The sequence below is a fragment of the Helobdella robusta genome (genome assembly GCF_000326865.2).
Source record: "Helobdella robusta unplaced genomic scaffold HELROscaffold_1, whole genome shotgun sequence".
Lineage (NCBI taxonomy): Eukaryota > Metazoa > Annelida > Clitellata > Rhynchobdellida > Glossiphoniidae > Helobdella > Helobdella robusta.
Window position 1 is genome coordinate 1,462,899 of NW_008703570.1, and position 26,388 is coordinate 1,489,286.

The 26,388-nt window shown below is 32.4% G+C and overlaps 3 protein-coding genes across 3 annotated transcripts in view; 1 reads left to right on the plus strand and 2 right to left on the minus strand.

The window, feature by feature from the left end:
* The window catches only part of HELRODRAFT_62927 (hypothetical protein), a gene marked incomplete at both ends in the record, with an annotated part of 36,905 nt that extends 33,209 nt beyond the window's left edge, over positions 1-3,696 (minus strand). Inside the window, one exon of the mRNA XM_009010523.1 lies at positions 3,609-3,696. Coding sequence (XP_009008771.1) covers positions 3,609-3,696 — 88 coding nt within the window. The remainder of the gene's footprint in view (positions 1-3,608) is intronic.
* Positions 3,697-10,973: 7,277 nt separating this feature from the next.
* HELRODRAFT_158461 (hypothetical protein) lies at positions 10,974-11,783 on the plus strand (the record flags this gene model as incomplete). The annotated part of the gene is made up of 1 exon (XM_009010524.1): positions 10,974-11,783. One exon carries the CDS (start codon positions 10,974-10,976, stop codon positions 11,781-11,783), a length of 810 nt encoding a protein of 269 aa, XP_009008772.1.
* An 8,831-nt stretch (positions 11,784-20,614) lies between these two features.
* HELRODRAFT_158462 (hypothetical protein) lies at positions 20,615-22,486 on the minus strand (the record flags this gene model as incomplete). The annotated part of the gene is made up of 3 exons (XM_009010525.1): positions 20,615-20,841; positions 20,941-21,106; positions 22,466-22,486. The coding sequence occupies 3 exons, from the start codon at positions 22,484-22,486 to the stop codon at positions 20,615-20,617; spliced, it is 414 nt and encodes a 137-aa protein (XP_009008773.1).
* Between the last annotated feature and the right edge of the window lie 3,902 nt (positions 22,487-26,388).

The following is a 26,388-nucleotide window of genomic DNA, read 5'->3' on the forward strand; positions in this document are numbered from 1 at the left end:
CGTAAAACTAAACGTAAGAAATTAACTTCCAGAGTGTTAACCGACACCCCAGTTAAAGAAGAGCTTCGCGTGCAGCAAACTCGTGAAGAGATAAAAAAACGTCCCATCATGAACAAAAGGAAATTGCAACAAAATAAAAAAAATCAAATATCCGAAGAGAGCAACAGAGTAACAAAAAAAAATAAAATTAAAAGACAATTATATGCTGAGAAGGACATATGCGTCATGTGTGGTGAGGCTGGCCGAGACAACGAAATGTGGTTTCGTTGCAGAAATTGTGCCAAGTGGGCTCACGAGCTCTGCACGAGTGTTTCTAGTGCAGTTGATTACATTTGCGAATTTTGCATACATGAATAATCTTATTAATTCAATTTTTGTTTCAATTAAAAATACTTCAAATGTGTTTATTTCCATGAATTTGTTGCTATTCTTTAATGGTCCATTTGGTACTTTACCCGGTCCATCCAGTACACCGCTATTGTACCGAATGGACCACCAAAAAAATTGGAACAACCCACCTTAAAAATTAAATTATAAAAAAATTACGTTATTTGGAAATATTAAAAAAATACCGTCAACTGTGCAAGATAATGACAAATCAAGATCAGTTATTAAAATAGCGATAGCTGATTTTGTTGAGCAAAGAAAAAATATTTAGTGAGCGACAAAAAAAAGCGGTCCATTCGGCCCCCGTCTCCCCTATATGGAGTAAAAATATAAAGTCCCATATTTCCTTACTAACTAGATGTCAAAATAGATTTATTAGAATTCTTTTTAAACTACCTAAATTTTCTCACATTATTTCCTATTTCATATCATCCAAAATTTCAAACAAATATACACATTTAGAATATTAATATTTTTATATAAAGTAATAACTATAAAAATATATCCGTATTTCAATTTTTTTTACATAAGTCGACTAAAATAATTAATAAAGTTACTAGACATACATCTGAACTTTTATATTTATCCTTTTAGAACTATATACTTCGTACATTCAATCTTCGTCTATGGTATAAAAATAAGGTCATTGATACCGTATGAACTGAAAATGCTATCTAGCTTATCTTCATTTAAAAAATCACTAATATTTCTCTTTTATCTGAATTTGTCTTCTTCATTAAGTTAGTTTCAATTTATATCACTATTTTATGTTACATTTAATTACATATAGTATTTATGTGCATAAAGATGATGAAAGCGCAGGCGTGTCTATGTATATATGGGTCCAAAACATTCATTTAATTTTGTAATCATTTCTATATGATAATTTATATATATTATATAGATTATCATCATTGTTATTTTCCATTAGTTTTTATATAGATTGAAATCAGCTCATCTTACTTTTGTTTGATTTTATTGTTGTCCTAATTTCATTTCAAATGGCTATCATGACAGTTAAAAGTTCTTAATAAACTTTGAAATTTCAGAAGTATGATATAGATTTTATTTTATTTTTATGTTTTTCTGTTTCTGTTTATTTTTGATGGCCAAATAAGCTACGCTTCTGATCCTAAAAAGACAGGTGAATTAGAAGATTTTAAAAACGACTTCTGGAACTTACTATCAGATGCCGTCATGAAGGTACCGAAACAGTTGAGATACTTCTGATTGGGAGTGACCTAAACGGACACTTTGGAGAAAAAACAAATGGGTTCAGTGGCGTGCATGGCGGTTTTAGTTATGATGTGCAGAATGAAGATGGTGTTCAAATTCTCAAGTTTGCTAAGGGTCACAAGTTTTACTTGTTGAACACATACTTCAAAAAGAGAGCAGTACATCTTCATAGTTGTCAGACAACAACACTGTTGACCATTCAAAAATATTAAAATCATACCAGGTGAATCATGCATCCCTCAGCATAGACTTCTCAAATCCTAAAGCTCGACCGATCTGCATCTAAATATTGAAAGATGCACCAAACGCATGGTTCCCACACAAGAAGAAATCATTGAAAAGACATTCAAGAAATGTGATTATGTTTTATGTTCGTACTCCTGCCGATATTTGGACAGTGTGTTCTTAGGTATATTGGTGTGATATGCCATTGGATGAGTTCTGAAGATTTAGTATGAAAATCTGCTGTTGCTCAAATGAACAAACTAGTATTGCAATTTACTGATAGAAATAAATAAAATAATCAATTATAAATATTATTTTTTCGATTCAATAATAACATTAATTAATTATTTAATTAATTATAATAATTTTTTTGTTTGTTCGATGCAATTTTACGGCATTTCAGCTTAGTTTCAGCTATATCTGCCAGATTTGTGTTGTTTTATTCTTATTAATAAATAAACAATGTAAATTGTTATCTGAAGTAAATAAATAAGCAGCTGCATCATATACTTACATAAATAAATTTTTTTATATTTTGATTTAACTGCAACAAGTGCTAAGTACTTAGCACTTGTACTAAACACTTATAAGTACTAATCACTTATTTTTTCAGTACTTGTTACTTTTTCTCAAGTACATTTTTTTAAAAGGCACTTTTGTTCCCAAAAAATATTTTAGCAATTATTCAGAACAACTGACAGCTTTCAATGAAAAAAAAACAGTACTGCAGCAATTACTTTCAGGTAATATTTTTATAAAAGCTATAATGTAGAAATGTATTCAAAATTTTTTTAAAAAACTGAATATATTTTTTTACAACATATTGTTTTAAAAGTACATTTTTAATTCTCTGTACAGTGGAAACATAAACATTCACAGACCAATGTCAAAATATTTGTCATTGCATTCAGTCAGCAAATTGTAGTAATTTTAATATATTTGTGCCAACTACATGAAACAAAACTTATTTACACTCATCATAGATGCCAGATGTAACAACCATTTTGTTCATTTAATGTTTTAATCAGAGTGTGGGATTCACTTTCATTTTATTAGAACTTAACTTTATCTTCACTTACCCAAATGTTTTAACTTCAAGTCTTAATAAAAATAGATGAATAAATAAGCCAACTAATAAACATAGAAATAGAAGTTCAAACTAATTACTGACCACCTAATAATTTGTTGGACCATGAGAAAGAATAAAAAAATTATGCAATTTCATCTTTATTGGGCCTTAAAGGCTTAAATGAAATGTTACCACTTATTTAAGCATCTAGCAAACCATTTGAACAAATAAATAAATAAGCAAATGGTTTGCTAAAAATTTTAGCCTAAACCTAAAAATGGTCAAATAAGAGGCAACATCTCACTTAAATGATTACATTGCTTATTTAGCTAACAAGTAATTAATACCAATAAACATATTTTTGGGGTTAGGTTGTTGTTTCCATTGAAATATTATATGTTAAACATGTATGATGTTTATTGTTTACTGTAATTAATTAAGTCTTAAGACAAGTTAATCAATGTTATTTATGATACAAGTGTACATGTTAGCTTTTTTTATTTTATACTTTTATTTATAATTTTATATAGTCTGCACTAGCTCACAAATTTTTATAAAAGAAATCTCTCTAAAATTAGATTAATTTCTAGATTACTAATTAAGTATTTAAGAATCACGAAAATTAGACAACTACATACAAAAACAAAAATTATTTCCTAAAAATTTTTAAAACAGAAACTTATTGAAGTACCATAGTCTGGTTCCGGTTGGACAGTTTTTATTCTTAAATATTCTCGAAAACTGTTGAGCGCCGAGTTATCGACACCTTCAATTTCCATCGTGCGAAAAACAAAAACGATTTGACCTTGAGATAACGAAAAACAAAGGTAGACAAAACTAAAAAAAACCAACGTTTAAAAAGCAAACATTATCTCCAATTAAATAGTAAAAGCCTTTGAAGCCAACAACTGACTAAAGTTCATCTTAGCTTACCATATCATATAACCGGCGATTAAATTCCAGGTGTTACAAATCAGAGGTAAGATTTTATTGCAACAAAAAACTTGACCTATAAATTATGCAAAATAAGATAGTGAAAAAAGAAAACAGCTTGCAATACATCATCGGCTTATCGCATTCGATAGAAACCGTTATGGTTATTATATTAAGCATTAATTCTAACATGTATGTGCGTGTGTAGTGTATGTGACTGTGTGTGAGTGAGTGTGTTTATATTTGGAATGGTTATCAGTATCCGCAACTGTCTGACTACAAGGTCCATTAATTTACTAATTCATCTACCTATTATTTAATTTTAATTTTGCTAGACAGGCGTGTACGTATGATTAATGTTGATGCACTAGCGTACCGAGGTGGAAGGGGACTGACCGCTCCGGGCTTCCGATTAAAAGGAAGCCTCCAAAAAGCCGATTTACACAAATTTTGAAATAAATAATTTCATTAATAAGCTTATAGATATAATTTTGAGCTTTCTTTATTTTTATTAAAATATTTATTTACACATAATATGTATTAATATAAGATACTTAGTTACAAAGAATGTTGTTTTTAAATCAAGACCTATGGATATATATATATCATTAGACATGTAATAATTTTTATGCCATATCCATTATATTCATCTCCAGACCAAATGAATTTATTTCTATATTGGGAGATACCGTAAAACAGAAATTTATTGAAGATGTAAAAAAAAGCAAAGTTTTATGGGATAATGTTTGATTGAACACCTGATGCATTTCACCAGGACCAATTAAGCCATCAGATATGTTTAAATCAAAATGAAAAGCTTGAGTAATGTCAGGCGTTTATTCTGGAGTAAAAGCCACGATCTATCAAATTGATAAGATTTTATTGGTCTTTTGTTCGAATCATTCGCTTAACTAAAGCGGGGTTTATGCATTCTGAAGCAACTCAACTTGTGTAACGTCTTTTGGAATAATTGAGAACATTTACAACTTTTTTTTTCATCAACTTTTAAGTGAAATATTTTGTCAGGAACAGTCAGGTTAACAGTTAATAGGCTAGCAGTAACCAGGTGGAGGGACCAATATTATGCTGTGAAACCTGTAGTGAAACATTTCCGCAAATAAGTACGGGCACTAGAAAAATTACGTGATTCATCAGAAAATGTAGAATCGAGAGGTTTAGTTCAAATTTTAATGAAAAATATTCAAAAATTTAATTTTTATGCTTATCTTCATTTCTAGATCAGTAATCTTGAAAAAGTCAAACATACTAAAAAATATTTACAAAGAAAAGAAATTGGTTTAGATAATACCATTAAAAAATTGGATGGTTTGAAACTTTTCTGCAGGAGAGTGGCAACGAATTGGTTGAAAGTGCACTGAAATTTTTACAGAAATTTGTAAAGAAATGGAAATACCTACTGAAAAAGTGAGCTGAAAAAGTCAAAGAAAGCTTATACCTGGGGAACGGCTAAAGATGAAGCTTCAACATTGAAGCAAGGATTGAGAAGATCTATGAATCAGTAATTTGATAATTTTTATCATGATCTTAGGAAAATAATTAAAATTTGAAGCCATACAGTCATCACATCTTATTAGATTAGAGATTGAAAAGTTTTCAAAGATGATACCAAATCCTCACAAACACGTTTGATGAATTTGATGAACTAAAAGAAAATGAAACTAAGCCCGAAATTAAACGTTTAAGCAGGAAAAGTTAACAAAGAAGATGTTAAACAATGGTTTGCTATGAAAATGTAAACTTACGTAGCAAAAATAGATTTACATGAAGCAGTTCCAAACTTATATTTAGCTTTTAAGATTTTTCAACAGTGCGCGTTTCAATTCTTCTTGTAACAAAACTTTTCGAAATTGAAATTACCTTCGTTCGACAGTGAGTAAAGCAATAGAAGACTTAAAGGCTTAACAATCTGATCAATTGAAAACACAGTGGAGAGAAATATTAACTTGGATGAAACGAAAATATCTTTTGAAAAAAAATTTTGTGAAAGACAGTTTTAATTTGCTATATTTTGATTGGTTGAATAAAAATCTTCTCCATATGTGTTGAACATGTTTTGAAGTCTATATTGATTTTTGTAAAATTAAAAATTAAAAAAAATTTTTTTTATTTTTGGTATCGGTGAATGTAAAATTATTTGCGGATATATATCAAATCAAATCAAATATTGTATTTATATAGCGCCAATTATAATTGCTTCTCATCAGCGCTCTCCTTGTATGAAGCATGTTGAAAGCGAAACCATCATCGGTTGAGATCACTAGGAGTTACCAAATAGGTATGTCTTTAGACGTTTTCTAAACTCAGCTAATGATAACCCGGATATACGTAGTTCGATAGGTAGGCTGTTCCAAAAAATAGGCCCAGCAACTCACAACTGCAAAATCTCTATCTGCTGTTTTCAGATTCCGATCTCTAACATAGAGCGTGTTTGAATCAGCAGACCTTAGACGCCCATGTGATGACATAGATGAAACTCGAATACACTTATCTTCTAAATATTTCGGAGCCAGACCATTCAAACTTTTAAATACCATTACACCCAACTTGAACATGATTCTTTGTTTAACACGCAGCCAATGCAACTCCTTTAGAATTGGTGATGCATGATCAAATTTTAATTTGCGATATATCATTCTAGCAGCCTGATTCTGAACCATCTGAAGTTTAGACAACAGTTTATCAGCTATGCCATATAGAAGACTGTTACAATAATCCAATCTAGAGTTGACGAAAGCATGTACTAATAGAGTCATTGTATTTCTATCTACCGATTTTGTGACTTGACGTAATTGACCTAGTTGGAACATACCATTTTTAACCAATAGACTGACTTGTGGACCCATTGTCATACGGGAGTCCATCACAATTCCCAAATTGGTAACCGTTTTACTGAAACTTATATCAGTCATGCTATAATGATGTTAATCGACGAAGGTTCAACCGCTGACGTTTGTTGCCATGTACCAGCCAACATGAACTGAGTCTTAGTCTGATTCAACTTTAGCCTACTTTGACCCAGCCACGAGCCGACATCAGATATAGTTTTTGTCAGTTTCTTTAATACGGTAGGCATCTCATCTGGAAAACATGAAACGCAAATCTGCATGTCATCTGCGTACCCATGGCAATAATAACCATCTTTATTCAGTAAATCCAATATCTCTGCAACGTACAAATTAAAAAGAATCGGTCTAAGAACAGATTCTTGAGGCACCCCTGACGTAAGTTTCATTGGTTCCGAGAGACCACCTGAATAAGAAATCTGCTGAGTCCGACCAGTAAGAAATGATTCGAACCACGTTAACGCAATCTTATTTAAACCATAACAATATTTCAGTCTGTCCAGCAGAATTTTATGATTCACAGTATCGAACGCCGAACTCATGACCAGGAATGTCAACAAAGTTACTTTTTGTACATAAACTGCTGAAAAAACATGAGAGAATATATCCGTTAGAGCTGTTTCGGTCGAATGAAACCTTCTGTATCCAGATTGATGCAAAGGCCAAATACCATTTTAATTTATATGATTATTTAAAACTAACTCAACGGAACGTTCTATAATTTTAGAAACGAAAGACAAATTTGACACCTGCCTATAGTTTATCAGATCTGATTTATCTAATACTGTCTTCTTTAGAATTGGCGTGACAATTGCATGCTTGCAAACCTGTGGCATTACACCCTTCGTTAAGCACATGTTGATTAAGTCCGTTAAGTAAACAATAAACAGTCAGCATATTCTTTGAATACATGCGTCGGTATTGGGTCGAGTGAGCATGACTTCGTAGGTGACGAATTAACAACTTTAGATATCTGTTCTTCAGTCAACACTGGAAACGATTCGAGTGGAAACATAATATTAGTATTAGTAGAAATAACTGGAAAATTAAAACATTCAGTTGACTTTTCGGTCACTTTCAACCTGTCAGCAAAAAATTTTTTTAAATCATCGGCGCTATGCATTGAACCAACTTCATTTTCAACACTTGTCTCTTTTCCTAATAATTTATTTATATGTATATATATATATATATATAATTAAGAATCATATATATAGCGCCCATTCAATGTTCTCACCGACGCTCTCAAAAAGTAAAACTTAACTATGTATGTGGCAAACAAAATAGGTACAAAATCAAATTCAATGAAACTTCAACGAAAATAAAAATGTTTAAATCTTCTTTAAATGATTGAAGATGAAGCCCAGGTTTTCTCAGTGATGCTCAGGGAGACTGTTCCACACAGTGGAACCGGCAATTTCAATATCACGTGATCTAATCTGTAACTTTGCTGCTGGCACCCCTAAGAGATTCATATCATCTGACCGAAGGCAGAAACTAGATGCCGTCCCTTTCTGGTAAATTTATTTGTTATGTAACCTGGTGACATTTCGTTTAAAGCGTTGAACATGATCACACCAATTTTAAAGATTATCCTCTTATCAATCGTCAACCAGTGCTAATCATTCAAAATTAGCATGATGTGGTCAAACTTCAATTTACCAGCAACCAACTTTGCAGTTCTATTTTGAACCGATTGCAGAATAGCAATAGATTTATCAGATATTTTATACAACAAGCAGTAATTTAACCAAGATTTAACAAACGCATGCACTAAATCCAAAGTTGATCTGTACAACCAGAACCTAATTCTATTTAAATTCAGATGACAAGGGATGCATGAAACTGATATCATCTTCATATGATCCTTCATCAATAATTTACTATCAAGCAAAATTCTCAAATTAGTAGCAGCATGAATAAACGTTATGTTAACATCATTTACTGGGATGGAATTTATATTTAATTTTACCAACTGCTGCCATGTGCTAGCCGGAAGCAGCTGAGTCATGCACTATTGAGTCTCAATGAGTTACATGACATCTATTTTCCAACCTTCACTAAGCATTTGGCAAGTTTATCAACCTCAGTCTTGAAAATACCTTTACTAGTTCTGAGGATTTTTCAGTCAAGCCGACAGCAAACGAAACTCCGCAACGAAAACACTGAAAGTCTGTTGACTCTTTTTCACATCGTACGGCATCACTGTTTGCATTTCTCGTGGATCTACCCTTCCCACTCATCATTAACTGATCAGTAGGACAGTTTAAAACAGTTCAAATTATTATATTCTGAGTCTGTTATAAAATATTGCAGTTTGCAAAATTAACACAAGTCTGCTAAAACAACACTAGACAAACAACACAACCTTGCAAACAATACAGAATGTAAAGACTATAGTATAACAATACAGTGTATGCAGACTATCCTATAACAATTACAAACCAAACTTTTATTTCGCCGATTTAAACACAATTAATGAAACCAGAATTTAAATCAACCAAAATTACGACTCATAATTTTCAATAAAAAAAATTATATCACCTAATTCACTTAAATTACCTCTATCAAATGCAACCAAATTTAATCAAAACCAATTATTACAAACTACAAAACTTAAGAAAAATGCAGAGCAATCAAAAAAAAACCAGCACGTATGAAATCTATATATATATATATATATATATATATATATATATATATATATATATATATATATATATACTGGTTTAAAAGCCGTCTTGAATCATTTCGTAAACTTTATCCGAGTTTGAATTAATTGATCTAATGTTTAACATTCCCAGCAATATTACAATCACTCGTCACACATTCTAGACATCACCTCTTCCATGCTTATGCTACTGGCGGGTTTTGCTTCGTTTTCATTAAAAATGACACTATTTTCCATCTTCCAACTGGTCCTCTGACCCGGAATAAAAAACCTCGTTCATCACCAGACTCCAATTTCTTAGCTTTATCCACCAGCATTTTGTATTCTTGTCTTTGGTCTTTTGTTAAGTCAGCGCCCAACGCCTACATATTCTTCAGCCAGTGATTTTATTTTGTACACATTTTTCGTTATTAAATTTTTGATCTTAATATTTTCAAGTTTTACCAACAGAGGTCTAATTTTATTTTCATCCTTCTTATCAAGCCGTGTTATCTTAAGAAAATTCTTTTCCGTCAAGTGTTTAAATATTGTTTCACATTAGCACGATCGTTTTCGCTATCTTTTAAGCAAAATATAATCAAGTTTGTTTTTTTTCCTTTGTTTCATTCACTTCAGCAAGTGTTTTCTGTACTACTTTGACCTCATTTCTCTTTACAATGTTTGCAAATGTAACAGTCATTTCTTTCTCCATACTATCGATTTCACTACGAAAACTGTTGTCAGTGCGGTCAACCTGACTCAAATTGTTTTCATTCGAGTTTATTATTTATTTAATGTTTTCAATTTCTGGTTTAACCATCGTGTTCGTTTCGTCCAGTTTATCTATTTTCGACAACATTTTGTCTTTAATTACATCGAATTTTGCTAATATTTCATTTCTACAGGTATTATATGATTTTAACAACGAATTCATATCAAATCTCGACAATTTTATAAATTTATCTATTTTCGATTTAAACAACTTTCACAAAACCATTTCATGTCGCTACAAATCTTTAAAAAATCTTGAATATTTTCAGAAAACTTTGCGCTGTCATTGATACATTTGACATGCGTAATACATTCGCAACGACTGCAATGTATAGCCTCTTTAGAGGGAACAACTTGCATACATTTAACACATTTACGTAAAGACATAATTTACCTGTTTAATCCGTATGCAGCAGTTTGTGTAGCACAAGTTATTAAATCTCTGAAACCACGTGATTATGAATTTTTATAACAAATTTCTTTATAATTTAGCGAAATGTAACTTTTCTAAAACTATTTTTAATCCAATTTGATTTACGAATTTTTTCGCAACCAATTATCGCATTTACTAACAAAGCTTGAAAAATTTTAACCGAAATAACTGAAAATAATTAAGAGCAAACTATTATATATATATATATATATATATATATATATATATATTATATATATATATATATCTGTCTACATGTATATGTATATATATAATAAACTTGTATATGTATATATATAATAATAAACATGTATATGTATATAATTTTATAAGTTTTTGTGTATCACTTAACACGTATTTTATAATTTTATAAGTTGACTTGCAGACATTCTTTTTGAAACAATTATGTCGATCAAAGGATGTCAATGTGCTAGAAATATGGAAGATAAAGACGCAATTCAATGCTTTCAATGTCAACTTGCCTTTCACCAAGACTGTGTCGGAATAAGTAAATCAGCTTTCAAGGTTATCAGTTCCGTGTCCAATATTAAGTGGTATTGTGATGAATGCATGAAACTACTTCCTGATGTAAAGTCATTAAATAAAGCCGTGCGTGATAGCAATGATGCGCTCAACACTAGAATTGACAAAATTGATGAATCGAACAATTTGTTGAGGAGCGAACTTGAAGCTATCAAAAGTTTAATTCAGAGAAATGTTGATGGGGCGGAAAGATTCGATGGCACAGTTTTGAGTACTGAGCTGTGTAACCTTAAAAACGATTTGAACAAGAGTTTTGCTGATGCTGTCCGATGCGAAGTGAAGAAAAATATTGAACTAGTTAATGATGAGGTAAAAAGTGTTCAAAAAACTTTAACCAATGTAAATGACATGAAAGAAAGAGAGAATAACATAATGATGTTCAATTTGCAAGAAACTGATGATGATAAAGATAGAGTCAAAGGAATTATTAAAAAGTTATCCAGTGAAGTCAAGGATCAGGATATTAAAAGAATTGTTAGACTGGGTCCAAAAGCTGAAACTAAAATTAGACCGGTGCTGATTGAAATGAGGAGTTGTGCAATTAAAGATTTAGTCTTAAAAAATTCCTTTAAACTAAAAACTATGCATGAAGATCTTGATAAAGTATGGATCAGTCATGATTTAACAGTTGATCAGTGTGCCGAGTTAAAAAAACTAATTGATGAAGCCTAATCAAGAAAAATCTCGTGCCCGGGTTTTTTATTCAAGGTGAGGGGAACGGTGGGAAGGTGGCGGATCGTCAAACTCAGAGAGCATCCGGTGAAGTGATTTCTGGTGAAGGTATTGCTGATGATGTTGGTGGTGGAAGTTTGTTCAGCTGTGGTGATTATGATAGTTGTGGTTGTGGTATTTGCAGTGGTGGAGATGGTTGTGGTGGTAATGTTAACGGTGGTGGTAATGATGGTGGTATTTGCGGTGGCGGAGATGGTTGTGGAAGTAACAATAGCGGCAGTGGTAATGATGGTGGTATTTGCGATTGCGATGATGGTTGTAATGGTAACGATAAAAGTGGTAGTAATGATCGTGAAGTTACCAAAAAAGACTCAGAACTAAAATTGCAATTAGGTTTGTTGAACATTAGGTCAATTATGAATAAGATCAAAACTGTTCGCGATTTATTTTCTAATAATTTTGATATTTTTGTTGTTACGGAATCCTGGCATGGGTCGTCCGATAATTTATCACTTAGACTCACTCTGCCACCTGATTTTGTGTTCATAGATTTTCTGAGGCCGACCGACCCTAACCATGGTGGAATAATTGTATTTTTTAAAAATTATTTTAAATTTTATAGAATTCCGCTGCCTTTATTTAAGACGTTTGAGGCTATAGTTGTGAAATTTTATTTCAACAAAGTAACTATTGTTGTTTTTGCAATTTATCGTCCTGGGTCTTCTATTCCACCACCATTGTTTTTTGATGAGTTATCACCTGTTTTTGATCAAATATTGCTTTTAGCAAATTATGTTATTTTTATTGGAGATGTGAATATTCATGTTGAACTTTTGAACGACCCTAATGCATTGAAATTGTTTGAAATTTTTGATTTATATCAATTGATAAATAGAATAAATGAACCAACCCGCGTTCATGGTGGAACATTAGATTTAATTGCCTCTAGTTCTGACCTTCCCTCACAATTTTTTTCCGTTGAGCCACCAAATGTGTATTCAGACCACAGTTTAATTAAAATTTGTTTCCCTATTTCTGTTCCCACACCTCAGAAAAAATGGAAACTTACTCGTTCATGGAATCAAATTGACGAAAATCAATTTTCTTCTCGAATCACCTATTTCAGGGCCGTTCAATTCATCTTCTGCTGATACCCTGTTAGATTTGTTTAATTCTGAAATCGTGAGAATTGTGGATATGGTTGCTCCTTGTCGTTATGTCAAATCTACTCATGTACTATCTGCCCCTTGGTTTGACTCTGAATGTCGTTCATTAAAACGCAATTGTCGAAAACTGGAACGATTGTATAGGAAAATGAAAAATGATATTAATCGAAATGCATGGCGCTTAGCGTTAAAAGAAAAAAATACAACAATTTTCCCAAAAAAGAAACAAATTTTGGTCAAATCAAGTTGATTCGTTTAAAAAACAACCAAAAAAATTGTGAAATATCCTCGACACAATTTTATCTAAAAATCACAATAATAACCATTCAAATGATTTCTCCCCCAATGATTTTATGACATTTTTTGTGAATAAAATCAATAATATTCGTAGCACGACTATAGAAAATACTAACAAACCAATCCAGTTTGAGTATGTCTCTAGGGTCGTCTCTCCTGAAGCAATTGTTAATCTTTCAGATTTTCAAATGTGCACGCCAGATGAATTGCGTAAAATAGTTTGTGACTCCCCTGGCAGTTCTTGTTCTCTTGATCTGATTCCAACATACATATTTAAAAAATTTATAGATCTTTTTTTGCCATTTTTGACATTTTTTGTCAACCAATGTTTATCAACTAGCAGTTTTCCCAACCCTTTGAAACATGCTATTGTAACCCCACTTCTAAAAAAATCAAATTTGGACGACAACGTTTTATCAAATTACCGTCCTATCTCTAATCTTTCATTTATTTCTAAAGTCATTGAACGAGTTGTTATCAAACAATTGTTACAGCATTTAAACAAAAACAATTTGTTGCCAAAGAATCAATCTGGCTATCGTCAATATTTTTCCACAGAAACTGCACTCATTGATATTTTCTCCCAGTTGTTCTCTTCAGTTGACAGTCAATGCGTTTCTTTTTTAGCATTACTTGATATGAGTGCTGCATTTGATTGTGTCGATCATACTCGTCTCATATATAAACTCTCCACAAATTTTTTTCTCTCTGATTCAGTCTTATCGTGGTTCGCTTCCTATCTTTTAGGCCGCACCCAGCAGGTTTCTTACAACAACACCCTCTCTGACATAAACAAACTATCGTTTGGTGTCCCCCAGGGATCTGTGTTGGGACCTCTGTTGTTTCTTATGTACACTGCTGATGTTTTTGATATCATTCAAAAATATGAGTTCAGCTCCCACGCCTTTGCTGATGATATTCAGTTATTGGTTTCTTGTCCTGTTGATTCGATTGATGCTTCTCTGAATGAACTGACTGACTGTCTCATCGAAATTGGATCTTGGATGAGTATGAATCAGTTAAAGTTAAATCAATCTAAAACACAAATATTACCGGTTGGTTCTTGGCAGCAGCTGTCGAAGGTCAACATTTCATCGATCAGTGTCGGCAATGACATCATTGAATTTTCCACATCTGTCCGTAGTCTTGGAGTTATTATTGACTCAGACTTAAAGATGGATTTACATATTAATAATTTAGTGATGGTCTGCTCCAACCAACTCCGTTTATTACGCAATGTCAAAAAATCACTAAACACGTCTGTTCTTCAAAGCTTGGTTTCCTCTTTCGTCTTTTCCAGACTAGACTACTGCAATGGCCTTTTTTATGGTGCCACCAAAAGGTCTTTTTCAAAGCTTCAGTCAATACAGAATCGTGCGGCCAAGCTAGTTTTGGGTGGTTCGTGGTTCGATCATGTTACACCTATTTTGAACAGGTTGCACTGGTTGAGGGTTGAAAAACGTGTTTCCTTCAAGTTGGCAGTTTTGATGTTTAAATGTGTCAATAATACAGCACCTCCCTACCTCATCGATAGATTGGAATCATACAAATCTCATTTTTCAAAATATTCCTTCCGATCAACCGAGCGCAATTTATTTTTTATCCCGACCACAAAGTTGGTGACGGGTTCCCGCAACTTTGCGGTTCTTGGCCCGACTGTTTGGAATGGTTTACCTCCATACTTACGTGACCCTAGCTTATCATATTTACAATTTCGAAGTCAACTTAAAACTTATTTATTTGCACAATGAATGTCCGTCTTATTTGTCTATGATTTAGTAGCGCTTTTGAGATTCAACAATAAAAAACCGCTGTATATAAATTTCCGTAATAATAATATATATATATATATATATATATATATATATATATATATATATATATATATATATATATATATATATATATATTATTATATATTATTATTAAAAAACGTTTCCTAATAATTCAGAAAATAATTTTGGGTAGCATAGAAAAATAATGGTTTAAAATTTTACTATTATTATTATTATTCACCATTTATAAAGCGCCAATTAAAATGTAAAATTTATCAAAAGCGCTCTCAAAATGCAAAAACAAAAACAATGTTAGGTTGAAAACAAATAAGCCTATAACAATCTTCTGAATGTCGACAGATTTAAACTAGAATCCTGTAAATGTTGGCCGGCGAGATGACTCAGTGGTTCAAATGCTTGCTGAGTCAAACATCTCAATGGCTATCATATACTCAGCGTATATGTTGCGGTGCTTGCGCGTACATGTATACGTCGTGTGAAAAGAATGAACAGCCTTTGTGGCGAAGATGGCTGCTTCAAATCAAATCAATGGTTGAAGATATGAAGAACATAATAAAAAGATATATATAGATAATATATCTGTAACATTGTAAGTGGTTCTGCGTATGTCAGATCTGTAATAATAAATGTACCTGTCAGGCATTGTCAATTTTACAGAAATATCATTTTGATCCCCATGCCATGTTTTAGTCAGCACTAACACATCTATTCCATAAACCAAGAGTTCATACAGATTACTTGATTTAGATACTATTGATCTAATATTTAACAGTCCCAGGCATATGTTACCATCATTCTCCAACCATTAATTTTTTCTTCCTCCAGTAAGTCTAAATTAATTCTCTCTTCTTCCAGTAAGTCTTGCAGCCTTGATCCGATCCCAATTGGACTCATGGAGGAGTTTGCTGAAACACTTTTGCCGTTTTTGCAGAACATGGTTAATAGAAGTCTAGAAACTGCAATACTACCCAGGTCCCAAAAGATCGCTCTGGTGAAACCGCTGTTGAAAAAACCAGGTCTTGCAGGTAATGTTGTGGTCAACTACAGGCCTATCTCAAACCTTACTTTCATTTCCAAAATCATCGAACGAGTAATCGCTCGTCAGCTCCTCGCTTACTTAAATAGCAACTCAATGCTTTTGAAAGTTCAATCAGGCTTTCGTAGAGCACATACTGAGACGGCGATACTGAAGGTGATTTCGGATGTCTGTGACGCGGTTGACGCTGGCGACATTGAATTGCTTGCACTCCTTGATGTAAGTGCTGCGTTTGACACTGTGGATTATCAAATCCTGTTAGAAAGACTCTCAACTTTGTACGGTATTTGTAATGATAGGTAGTTTCAGTCTTACTTAGCAGACAGGACTCAGGTTGTCTCTGTTGTTGATGATCTAAACACCGTCACCTCAGAGTTAATCCGCGGTGTCCCGCAGAGTTCAGTGCTTGGCCCTCTATTATAAATCAAGAAAACTGCAGATGTCATCAGTGTCTTAGAGGCATCAGGTTTTCATTGTCAACTTTATGCTGATGGTATCCAATTGTATGGATCTGGTTGGCCTGAGTCATCATGTCAAGTAAATGATATGGTTTCTGGCTCAGTAAACGCAGTGGGAAATCAGATGCTATCAAACAAGTTGAAACTAAACGTTGACAAAACACAATATATGTGGATGGGAGCATCGCATGGTCTCAGTTTTGTAGATGAATTTAAATCTCCAGTAAAAATCTCGGAGTTATAATGGATTCTGACCTATCAATGGAAGATCACATAAATAAACTTTGCCGTTAATTTTTTTATCAGCTTCATAACATCAGGTCAATCAGACGATATCTACCTGTTGAGTTCACAAAAACACTTAATTGTAGTTTAATTTACAGCAGAATAGATTACTGCAATGCAATGATATACGATATTAAAATTTTCTTTCAGAATGACATGCAATCAATGCTTAATACTGCAACATGACTGATGGCACGATTCACGATATCAGCTTACATCAGAAATGAGTTGCACTGGCTTCGTATGCCGGAAAGAGTTTTGTATAAATTGGCTCTCCTTGTCAGAAATTCTGGTTTTGGCTGTTAGAGGTAATGATAAACAAGCTGGCTTTAATCGATCAATTGACACATTTTGAAAATTTCCTGGTAACAATTCAATTTTAAAGTATTTATCGTTACGTTCAATCACTTTGAAAGGGCCTGTATATGGTGCTTCCAGTGGACGACGTACTCGATCTACTCTTAACCATACGTGACTACTGTTTGATATTTCATTTGGTACGAAAGCTTTTGGGGTAGAGTGATGTTGATTGTTAGTTGTTAGGAAGTCATTAAGTTTAAACATTTCTTTTGCTAGTTGTTCGATTTGACTAGATGTTATATCTTCATTTGAATCTGGGAATAAAAATCGACTTGGTAATAATAAGTTGGTTCCTGTTACTGCTATTGCTGGAGATATTTCATTTTCACAATATTTACCCGCAAGAGGCGGAGCCATTCAAATGGAAAAATGTTTGTTTTTTGAGTTGAATTTGATTTTTCCACTCTTCTTTGAAGATGTGGTTGTTGGTACTTATATCGCTGGCGTTTAACTTGTTTCTCGTAATGATGTTGCTTTTGTCGCTGATAATTTGGTTGACATTTATCTTGTTTCATGAGATGTTGATGATGGCGTTGTTGCTGAAAACGCGGTTGCCGTTTTTGTTGCTGGTTCAAATTTTGTTCTGGACTCTCATGCAACCTTCTGTCCAGCTGCAAACGATTTCTAGAATGATATGTATGCGAGGACGATGAACTATGCTCTGCTTTTCTCTTTCTGTGATGATCTTGCTGCTGCTGCTGTTGAACAGGAGAAAGAAGAGAGAGAACTGGAAAAAGAGAATCGTTCATGTGTGAATTTGCTGATGGGATGGTAACATTCTGCTCAGCATATTGCTGTTGTGATTGTTGGATGTCATTCTCACCTTTGTTCTTGCTCAGGACAACTTTTATTTTATTGGACTCTTCTGGTGGCTGGCTCTCTTCAATTTTGTTTACATTCATCAGATTCAGGGAAATTATTACGTAATAGAATTTTGTTGTTTTACACATCACGTTTCGCAATTGAAATTACATTTCGGAATTCTCGAACCAATCTGTTGGTTGACGCTGTTTTCTTGAAAAGAGGTAGTATGGCGATCGGGTCATCATTTGGTTGGAACATTTTGTTTTCGTTTTGATCTAACTACGTGGATCTTCGTATTTCTTTTTACGTCGAATTTTCGTTCAAAATCACGTGGGATTTTCGTTCAGATCACGTCGGAGGTCACCAATTTGTTAGTACGAACTTATGCTACTAACAAGACATCTTGTTGTGAGTTAAAATAAATAAAGCAAACAAAATTCAGCCGTAATAAAAAATTATCTTTATTCCCACGTGAATCTCCAACCGTTTCGTTACAAGCTATCAGGAAAAAGGGGAAAGAAATCGATAGAGAAGCAAAGACATAAAAATTAGCATAGATTAGGTAACATTGAAAATTGCAATAATCTTTAATAATTAACACATAAGATAGTTAATAAATGAATGTTTGATCCCTACACTTTATTCAATATTTTTGCCCATTTTGCGTTAATCAACTTTTTTATAATACGTTCAACAACTCGTTCTTCAAAATGGGCGTCACATGATTGACTTTTCTACGACCAACCACAATTTTTGCAGCCCTGTTTTGAATTGACTGGAAAATAGCAAAAGACCGATCAGTCAATCCATGGGTTACCATAATCTTATCTTGAATGTACGAATGCGTGTATTAATGTTTGTATTGTAGACTGATGCAGAAAATTTCGAATGCGATATAACCGGCGAAGCTGAAAAAAACATGATTTAGACAGCATTTTTATATAATTTTTGAATGTCAAATTGAAATCGAAAATAAACCCCAAATTAGTTGTTTCTCGACAAAATTCTATTTCATTATTTCCAATTTCGATGGAATTAATATTAATTTTTGACAGTAGTTGCCAGGTTCCTATGGATAGAAACTGCAATTTGTTTTGATTTAATTTAAGGAAGTTGCTTGACATTCACGTTTCTACTTTTATCAAACATTCAACAAGTTTATCGTTGAAACCTCTGAGGCTAACGCAAAAGAGAGAAAGTAACCTTTAACCTTTATCAACATTACTTTGCAATTGCTCTGGTTCACTATCTGGGTGCCATCTGCATAAGCGTGATATGAGAATCCAAATGAACTAATAACATCATATAATTTTGCAGTACACAATACAAATAGAATGGGTCCAAATGTCATTACCGCAATATCAGATAATATTTTTTGAAGTGGGCCTGCTGAGTTCTTCCAAACAAGTATGATCTGAACCAAGTGGCTGCCACCCCTGAAACACCGTAGTCATAACATAATTTATCCATTAGAATTTTATATTTAAACCAATCAAATGCTGCACGGAAATTCAAAAATGTTAGCAGAGCACTATGTTGCTTGTCAACAGCAGCATATAATTCAGATACAACATATAACAGTGCTGTTTCAGTAGAGTGGTGATGTTTGTAACCAGACTGAAATATTGACATTAAACTTTTTTTTATAAATGTTTCAAAAATTGACTGACCACAACACGCTCAATATTCTTGGAAATCAAACAAATGTTAGATATAGGTATAAAATTTTTTAATTCATTGCTATTTAAGCCAAATTTCTTCAACACTGGTGCTACAATTGCATGTTTGCATTTAGTTGGAAATGTTCCCTCACTTATACATAGATTAAAAAATCAGTGAGGAAAATAATGAATAAATCCGCATAATTCTGGATAACATGTGTCGAGAATACATCCAACAAACAAGATATAGACGGTAAGCAAAGTATCACTTCTTTGATGTCTAGTTCCGTAACTGCCGTAAAAATAGTTGGCAGACAAGTATCATTCAGCCTGCACTTGTCAAAGACTGGATTCACTTTTACTTCAATAGAGTTTTTAATGCTTTCAACTTTTCTTTGAAAAAAACTAATAAATTAAGATGCTGTGATATTGACAGAATCAGAGAATGGACCATTACTATTATTACAAAGGATTTTGTCTACCGTGTTCCATAATTTTTTTGAGTTACCATTGCAGTCATTAATCAATTTCTTCCAGTAACAGTTACGTTTTTTGAGAAAAGCTTGGCTTTTTCTTTTAATGCACTGGCAGCTTTGTTTCTTTCTCCTGCACTGTACTGAACAATTTTGTTTTTGTTAAACTAATGTTCTTTGCGGAAGTGATCAATGACAATCAATGCGGTGAACCTTATTTGGTCTTAATAACGTTAGTCATAAACGGAACTTTGTTGTCGAAGTTAGAAACTTATCCGAATGAAACTTTTCATACGTTATCATGGTAGTTTTGAAAAAAAAATTTTTACATTTTTACAAATGTAATCGCAATGGAATATCTTTAAAACAATGTCAAAATGAAAAAATACTACGTAGATTTAATTGTTAACATCGTTTCGGACCAAACATGGGAACAAAAATAATACGTTGAATATAAAAATAAGTTTATCATGAAGAGTAGCAATTTAATAATTTTTAATAAGGGCGATAACGTTTGGAGTAGATAGACTTGTTGGGACCTATTTTTGAACATGAATCCTTTTTATGCAAATAGTCTACGTAACTTTGCATAGACTTTATGTATTTGTTCACGTGATCCATGTATTCTTGAACGCGACACTTGTTCTTTTTAATCTCACCAGTGTAGCTTTTCATTCGAGAGCTATAAGATTGAATATTTCTTGAATATTCATCGTAGAATTCTCTCATATTATCATCAAAAACGTGGTCGTGAAAAACAAAATCACCAAGTGACACCAAGATAACCAATTAGGAATGTTTGCAATCGGGTGCAAGGAAACCTGTTACGAACAAATGACTCAGTTGAGGGAGGGCATCATGCTTTTCAGCATTCTGTTGATTGTCCTTGATATCTTCCGCAAAGAACATGAGTTTAACAAAAACAAAATTGTTCAGTACAATGCAGGAGAACGAAACAAAGCTGCCAGCTAATCCAAATATCTCAAACTGAAAAAATGGTTGCGAATGTCTTAAATTTAAAAAAAATTGCTACAAACCCATCACCCAGGACTTGAACGCATTTGCATGCATGTTTTTAGTGTATGTAAATTGATTATCGTTTATCTAAAGATGATCTAGCTTCGATTTTGTGTTTGCGGGGCAATTAAGGAATTTAATTAATTAATTTAATGGAACTGGCATAAAAAATTGGACATAGAACGTTTTATAATACTTTCATGATGGTCTTTATAGATTAAAAGACTCAGGGTTAACAAAAAACCTGAGTTCATTTTTTCAAAATGTAAATACAAAACTAAAAATTTATAATATAAATATCATATAAGGAACCAGAACACTATAATTTATGAAAATTGACATCAGGAATAACTGTTGGAGTCTCCCACGTTTATTTTAGAGTTGTTCTTATTGAGAAACCAGAACACTATAATTTATGAGAATTGACATCAGGAATAACTGTTGGAGACACGAAATAATAAGAGTAATTGTTGTAAATTATTAATTTTTAAACTTTGAAACAAACTTGTAAAATTGGCAGTTCAAAAAACAATCTTTGTAATGGATTTTGAGATTATGAAAAGGCTAGTCAGAATGCAATAAGCACTTTGGTTCGTCGTCGCAATACTTTTTTCAAACTATCGATTATGAATAGCAATAAAAAATTACTTCAGTGGATCACATTTGGAATAAAATTTAAAAAAAAATTTTTGTTTAACTTTGTCGCCAAGGCCTTGATAATTGACTTAAATTTGCCATTGAAATAACTCATATAATAAATAATAGTTTTTCTATTCAGTACTATTTGCTTGATCAATATTAAAACCAAGATTAACAATTTGTTATTTTGTAAAATTATTTCCAAATTATTTTTTTGTAAAAAAAAATTAATTAAAAAAAAATTTAATTTAATACGAATTATTTTTTTTGTAAACAAAAATTTCAATAATTGCAGTGATACAGTTACACAACATAGTTTTCTGTATATTGGATGACTATTTTTTGCATTTAATATACTTTTGTTATTTTATAATATATATTTACCATTATAATATTACCAGTTTCAATTAATCTCTCTTGTATTCCAGTCCTTCTTCAAACCAAAATGTGGAATTTCTTTTCTTGATTCTTATTTTGGTCTTATATATCCATCACGTCTCAGAGCACCACAGACTGACGATGATGCTTCGGTTACTAACTTTACAGGTCGTTCCACGCTTTGATTATGGCAAGGATATTTTTCTAGTGTCTACTTCCAAGGTACTTTAATTGCTGCTTCAATTTCGTCATTCCTTATATCTCGTAACATAGGTGGCAAGGTTCTTTGAACGTCTTGCCAATTTATAAGACCTTCACCAGGTGCTGTGGCATTTCATGCACATTTAATTTGTCTGACTGCAAATTTTCTTTGCTTAAGCTTCAGTCACCAGCGTTTTATACTCCTGCCTTTGTTCTTTTTTCAAATCGTGATTCAGTCCTGCACGGGATAACACATCAGGTAGTGTCTTCATTTTATAAACATTTTTCATAATTGAATATTTAACATTTACATTTTCTAATTTTATTAACACTTGTCTGATTATTATCTTTTTTTACCGGCTCTAGTTATTTTAAGTACATCCTTGTCAGCAATATCCTATGTCAAATGTTTCAATATTTTCATCACATCAGCATGGCCCAACCACACTCAGTCAAACGAAACATTATCGAATTCAACATTTTATCCTTCAACTTATTAACATCAGTTAATACTTTCTTTATTGTTTTTATTTCATCATTTCAACATTTCTATTTACCTTCGTGACATGTCTAGTCCGAATAAAATTATAGCACAACTAATTTAACAGTATAGCTCGTATGCAACAGAATCACGTGATTTAAGTGTTTTCACAATTTTATCAAACTTTCTTTAAAACTCAACAAAATTAGAAACAAATTTATATAACAATTTAAACTCTGAATTTTTATATAATAAATAAACCTATTTGCAGTCAAATTAACACTAAATTTAATTACTTTGAACGAGAATTATTACGAGCAAAAATTTTCCAACTATTCCACGAAAATGAGAATACATACATCACATATAATTATTATTATCATTATTATCAAACACTTATAAAACGCCCATTCACAAGCGCTATCGAAAAAAAGAAAATAATAATAATAAATGAACAGTGAAATAATGTACATTCTATTGATAAATGTTATGATACAATCAATTACAATCGTTCATTGCAAATAGATAAGTTTTCAAATTCTTTTTGAAATCAACAATGTTCATTTTCGACATTCTCATCGACATTGGCAGACTATTCCAGACGATTGGTCTCGACACTGCAATGTCTCTAGACGATGCCTGCAGCTGAGTAGTTGGTACATTCAACAAATTGACGTCATCTGATCGCATGCGTCTGCCAGTCGAAGACAGCAGCTTCTTTATGAATCTATCAGCCAGGTATTCTGGGAGTTGTCCGTTTATGGCCTTGTACATAATGACGCATATTTTGTAAAAAATTCGTTTCTAAACTGTTAGCCAATGGAGGCTATTCAGAATTGGCGTCACATGATCGTATTTTCTGCCTCTAACAATCACCTTTGCAGCTCTGTTCTGAATGAACTGGTGGTCAGCGATAGATCTTTCTGGCAACCCGTAGAACAGACTGTTGTAATAATCCAATTTCAAATGCACAAACGCATGCACCAATGATTGTGTTACAGTTTGATCTAGATATTTTCTTATTCGGTATATTCGTTGAAGTTGTGCTGAACATGATTTAGATTGTGATTTTATGTGGTCACACAGTTTCTATTTGGTGTCAAAATATATATATATATAAAAGTTTATAATTGGTGTCAAAATATATATATATATATATATAATTAATGAAACATTTATAAGCGCTAATCAAAATCAAAAAGTTCTCAAAAGCGCTATCTATAATCAAAATCAAAAAAGAAAAAAGTACCGTCAATGGCGGTAGTAACAAACAAATAATTATTCACTTAACAACAAAATCCAAGCGAAAATAAGTAAGTTTTAAGTTTCTTTTTAAAATCATCAAGTTTCAAATCTTTAGTTCTAAAAGATCTCGGTAAGCTGTTCCAAAACATCGGTCCAGATACTGCAAAATCTCTTGATGCTATCTGCAGATTGACATCAGGTACAACCAGCAAAATGCCATCATCTGATCTAAGATTCATACCACTCATCATTATAGACTTTTCTTTTATTTTATCTATCAAATAACTTGGTAACAAGCCATGTACAGTTTTATACATTAAAATACATATTTTATATTTAATTCTTTTCTTTATAGTAAGCCAATGAAGGCCCTTAAGAATTGGAGTAACATGGTTAAATTTGAGACCTCCAACAATCAATTTGGCTGCTCTATTCTGAATGGATTGATTTGCAGAAATAGACCTATCTGGCAAACCGTAGAACAGACCATTGCAATAGTCCAATCGTGAATGAACAAATGCATGCACCAAGGTATGAATAGCAGATTTATCTAATGACTTACGGAGTTTATAGAGTTCTCGAATCTGTCCGGAGCATGAATTTGTTATCATCTTTATATGATCATGCATCGATAATCTAGAATCAAGAATGAAACCCAGATTAGTTGCTTTGTCACTAAATTCTATTTTAACATCTCCTATTTTCACTGAATCGATATTAAGTTTCATCAGCTGCTGCCATGTACCTATTGGAACAAATTTTGACTTCTGCTGATTTAATCTAAGACCATTGTTTGACATCCAATTATCTATGTTATTTAGGCAGGTTACAAATTTGTTGACTTCAGATTGCAGTAATTCTGGCTTATTACTAACTATAATCTGAATATCATCAGCATAGGCATGATATTTAAAAGCGAAATTACCAATTACTTTACAAACTTCAGCGGTATACATGATAAAAAGAATAGGCCCAAGCACTGAACCTTGTGGCACTCTTGATGTTAAAACCGTTTCATTAGATAACACATTATTGAAAACTACTTGTTGTTTTCTCTCAAATAGATATGATCTGAACCCTTTGATAACAGTACCGGAAATACCATAATCATGAACCAATTTTTCCGAGAGAATCTGATGGTCTACACAATCAAATGCCGCACTCATATCTAAAAACGCGACTAGAACCACATGTTGTTTGTCTAAAACAGCAAACAACTCAGAAAACACATAAAGCAGTGCAGTTTCTTTTGAATGATAGCGGCGATATCCAGATTGGTAAACTGGTAGCAAGTTGTTTACATTCAAATGATTTAAGAGCTGTTTGGCAACCACTCGTTCAAATATCTTGGAAATGAAACAGATGTTGGAAATTGGTCTATAACTAGACAAATCATTTCGATCCATATTCACTTTCTTTAAAACTGGATAAACCATAGCATGCGCACAACCATTAGGAAATGTGCTACTGCTCAGACTCAGATTTAAAATGCCGGTAAGAAAAACGATGAATAAATCAATATATTTCTTTAAAATATGGGTCAGAAAGACATCTGTTATACATGTTTTTGATGGCAAACTGAGTACAATTTTTTTAACGTCAGATTCTGTTAAAAGCATCAAGTCAGGAAAAGAACAATTCCCATTGTACTGAGCTTGACAAATAGTCGGAGAATTACTCACATTGGTAGACTGTTTAATTTTTTTTACTTTATCATTAAAAAAATTTAAGAATTGAGACGAATCTAAACCAATAATTTCACTCAATGACTGACCAGTGACCTGATTATAAAAGACTTTATTAATAACATTCCATAGATTTTTAGAAGATCCACTATTGTCTGCAACAAGTCTTTTCCAATAACTGTTTTTTTTGTGGAAAAAAGCCTAGATTTATTTTTAAGATGCTATCCACTCATTTTTACACACACACGCTCACACACACACACACACACACACACACACACACACATATATATATATATATATATATATATTGACACCAAATAGAAACTTTATATATATAATTCATTGCATTTATACAGCACCCGTTTGAAAAACTTTCAATTTAACTTTTCGATTTTTCTAACGGTTGATCGTACACCATTTTCAAGTTTCTTTAGTTCAAAACCAAAATTTTGTTTATTTTTTGCGTGATAGAACAGAAAAGCTTTTTTGGGTATTCCTATACTATTTTCGGTGTTCAAATTGATATGTTGTGTTTGTGCCCAGATAATCAACTAACTTTAATAAATAAACAAAAACATGATGAATAACACACAAAGCAATAATAATATATCAGATAAACA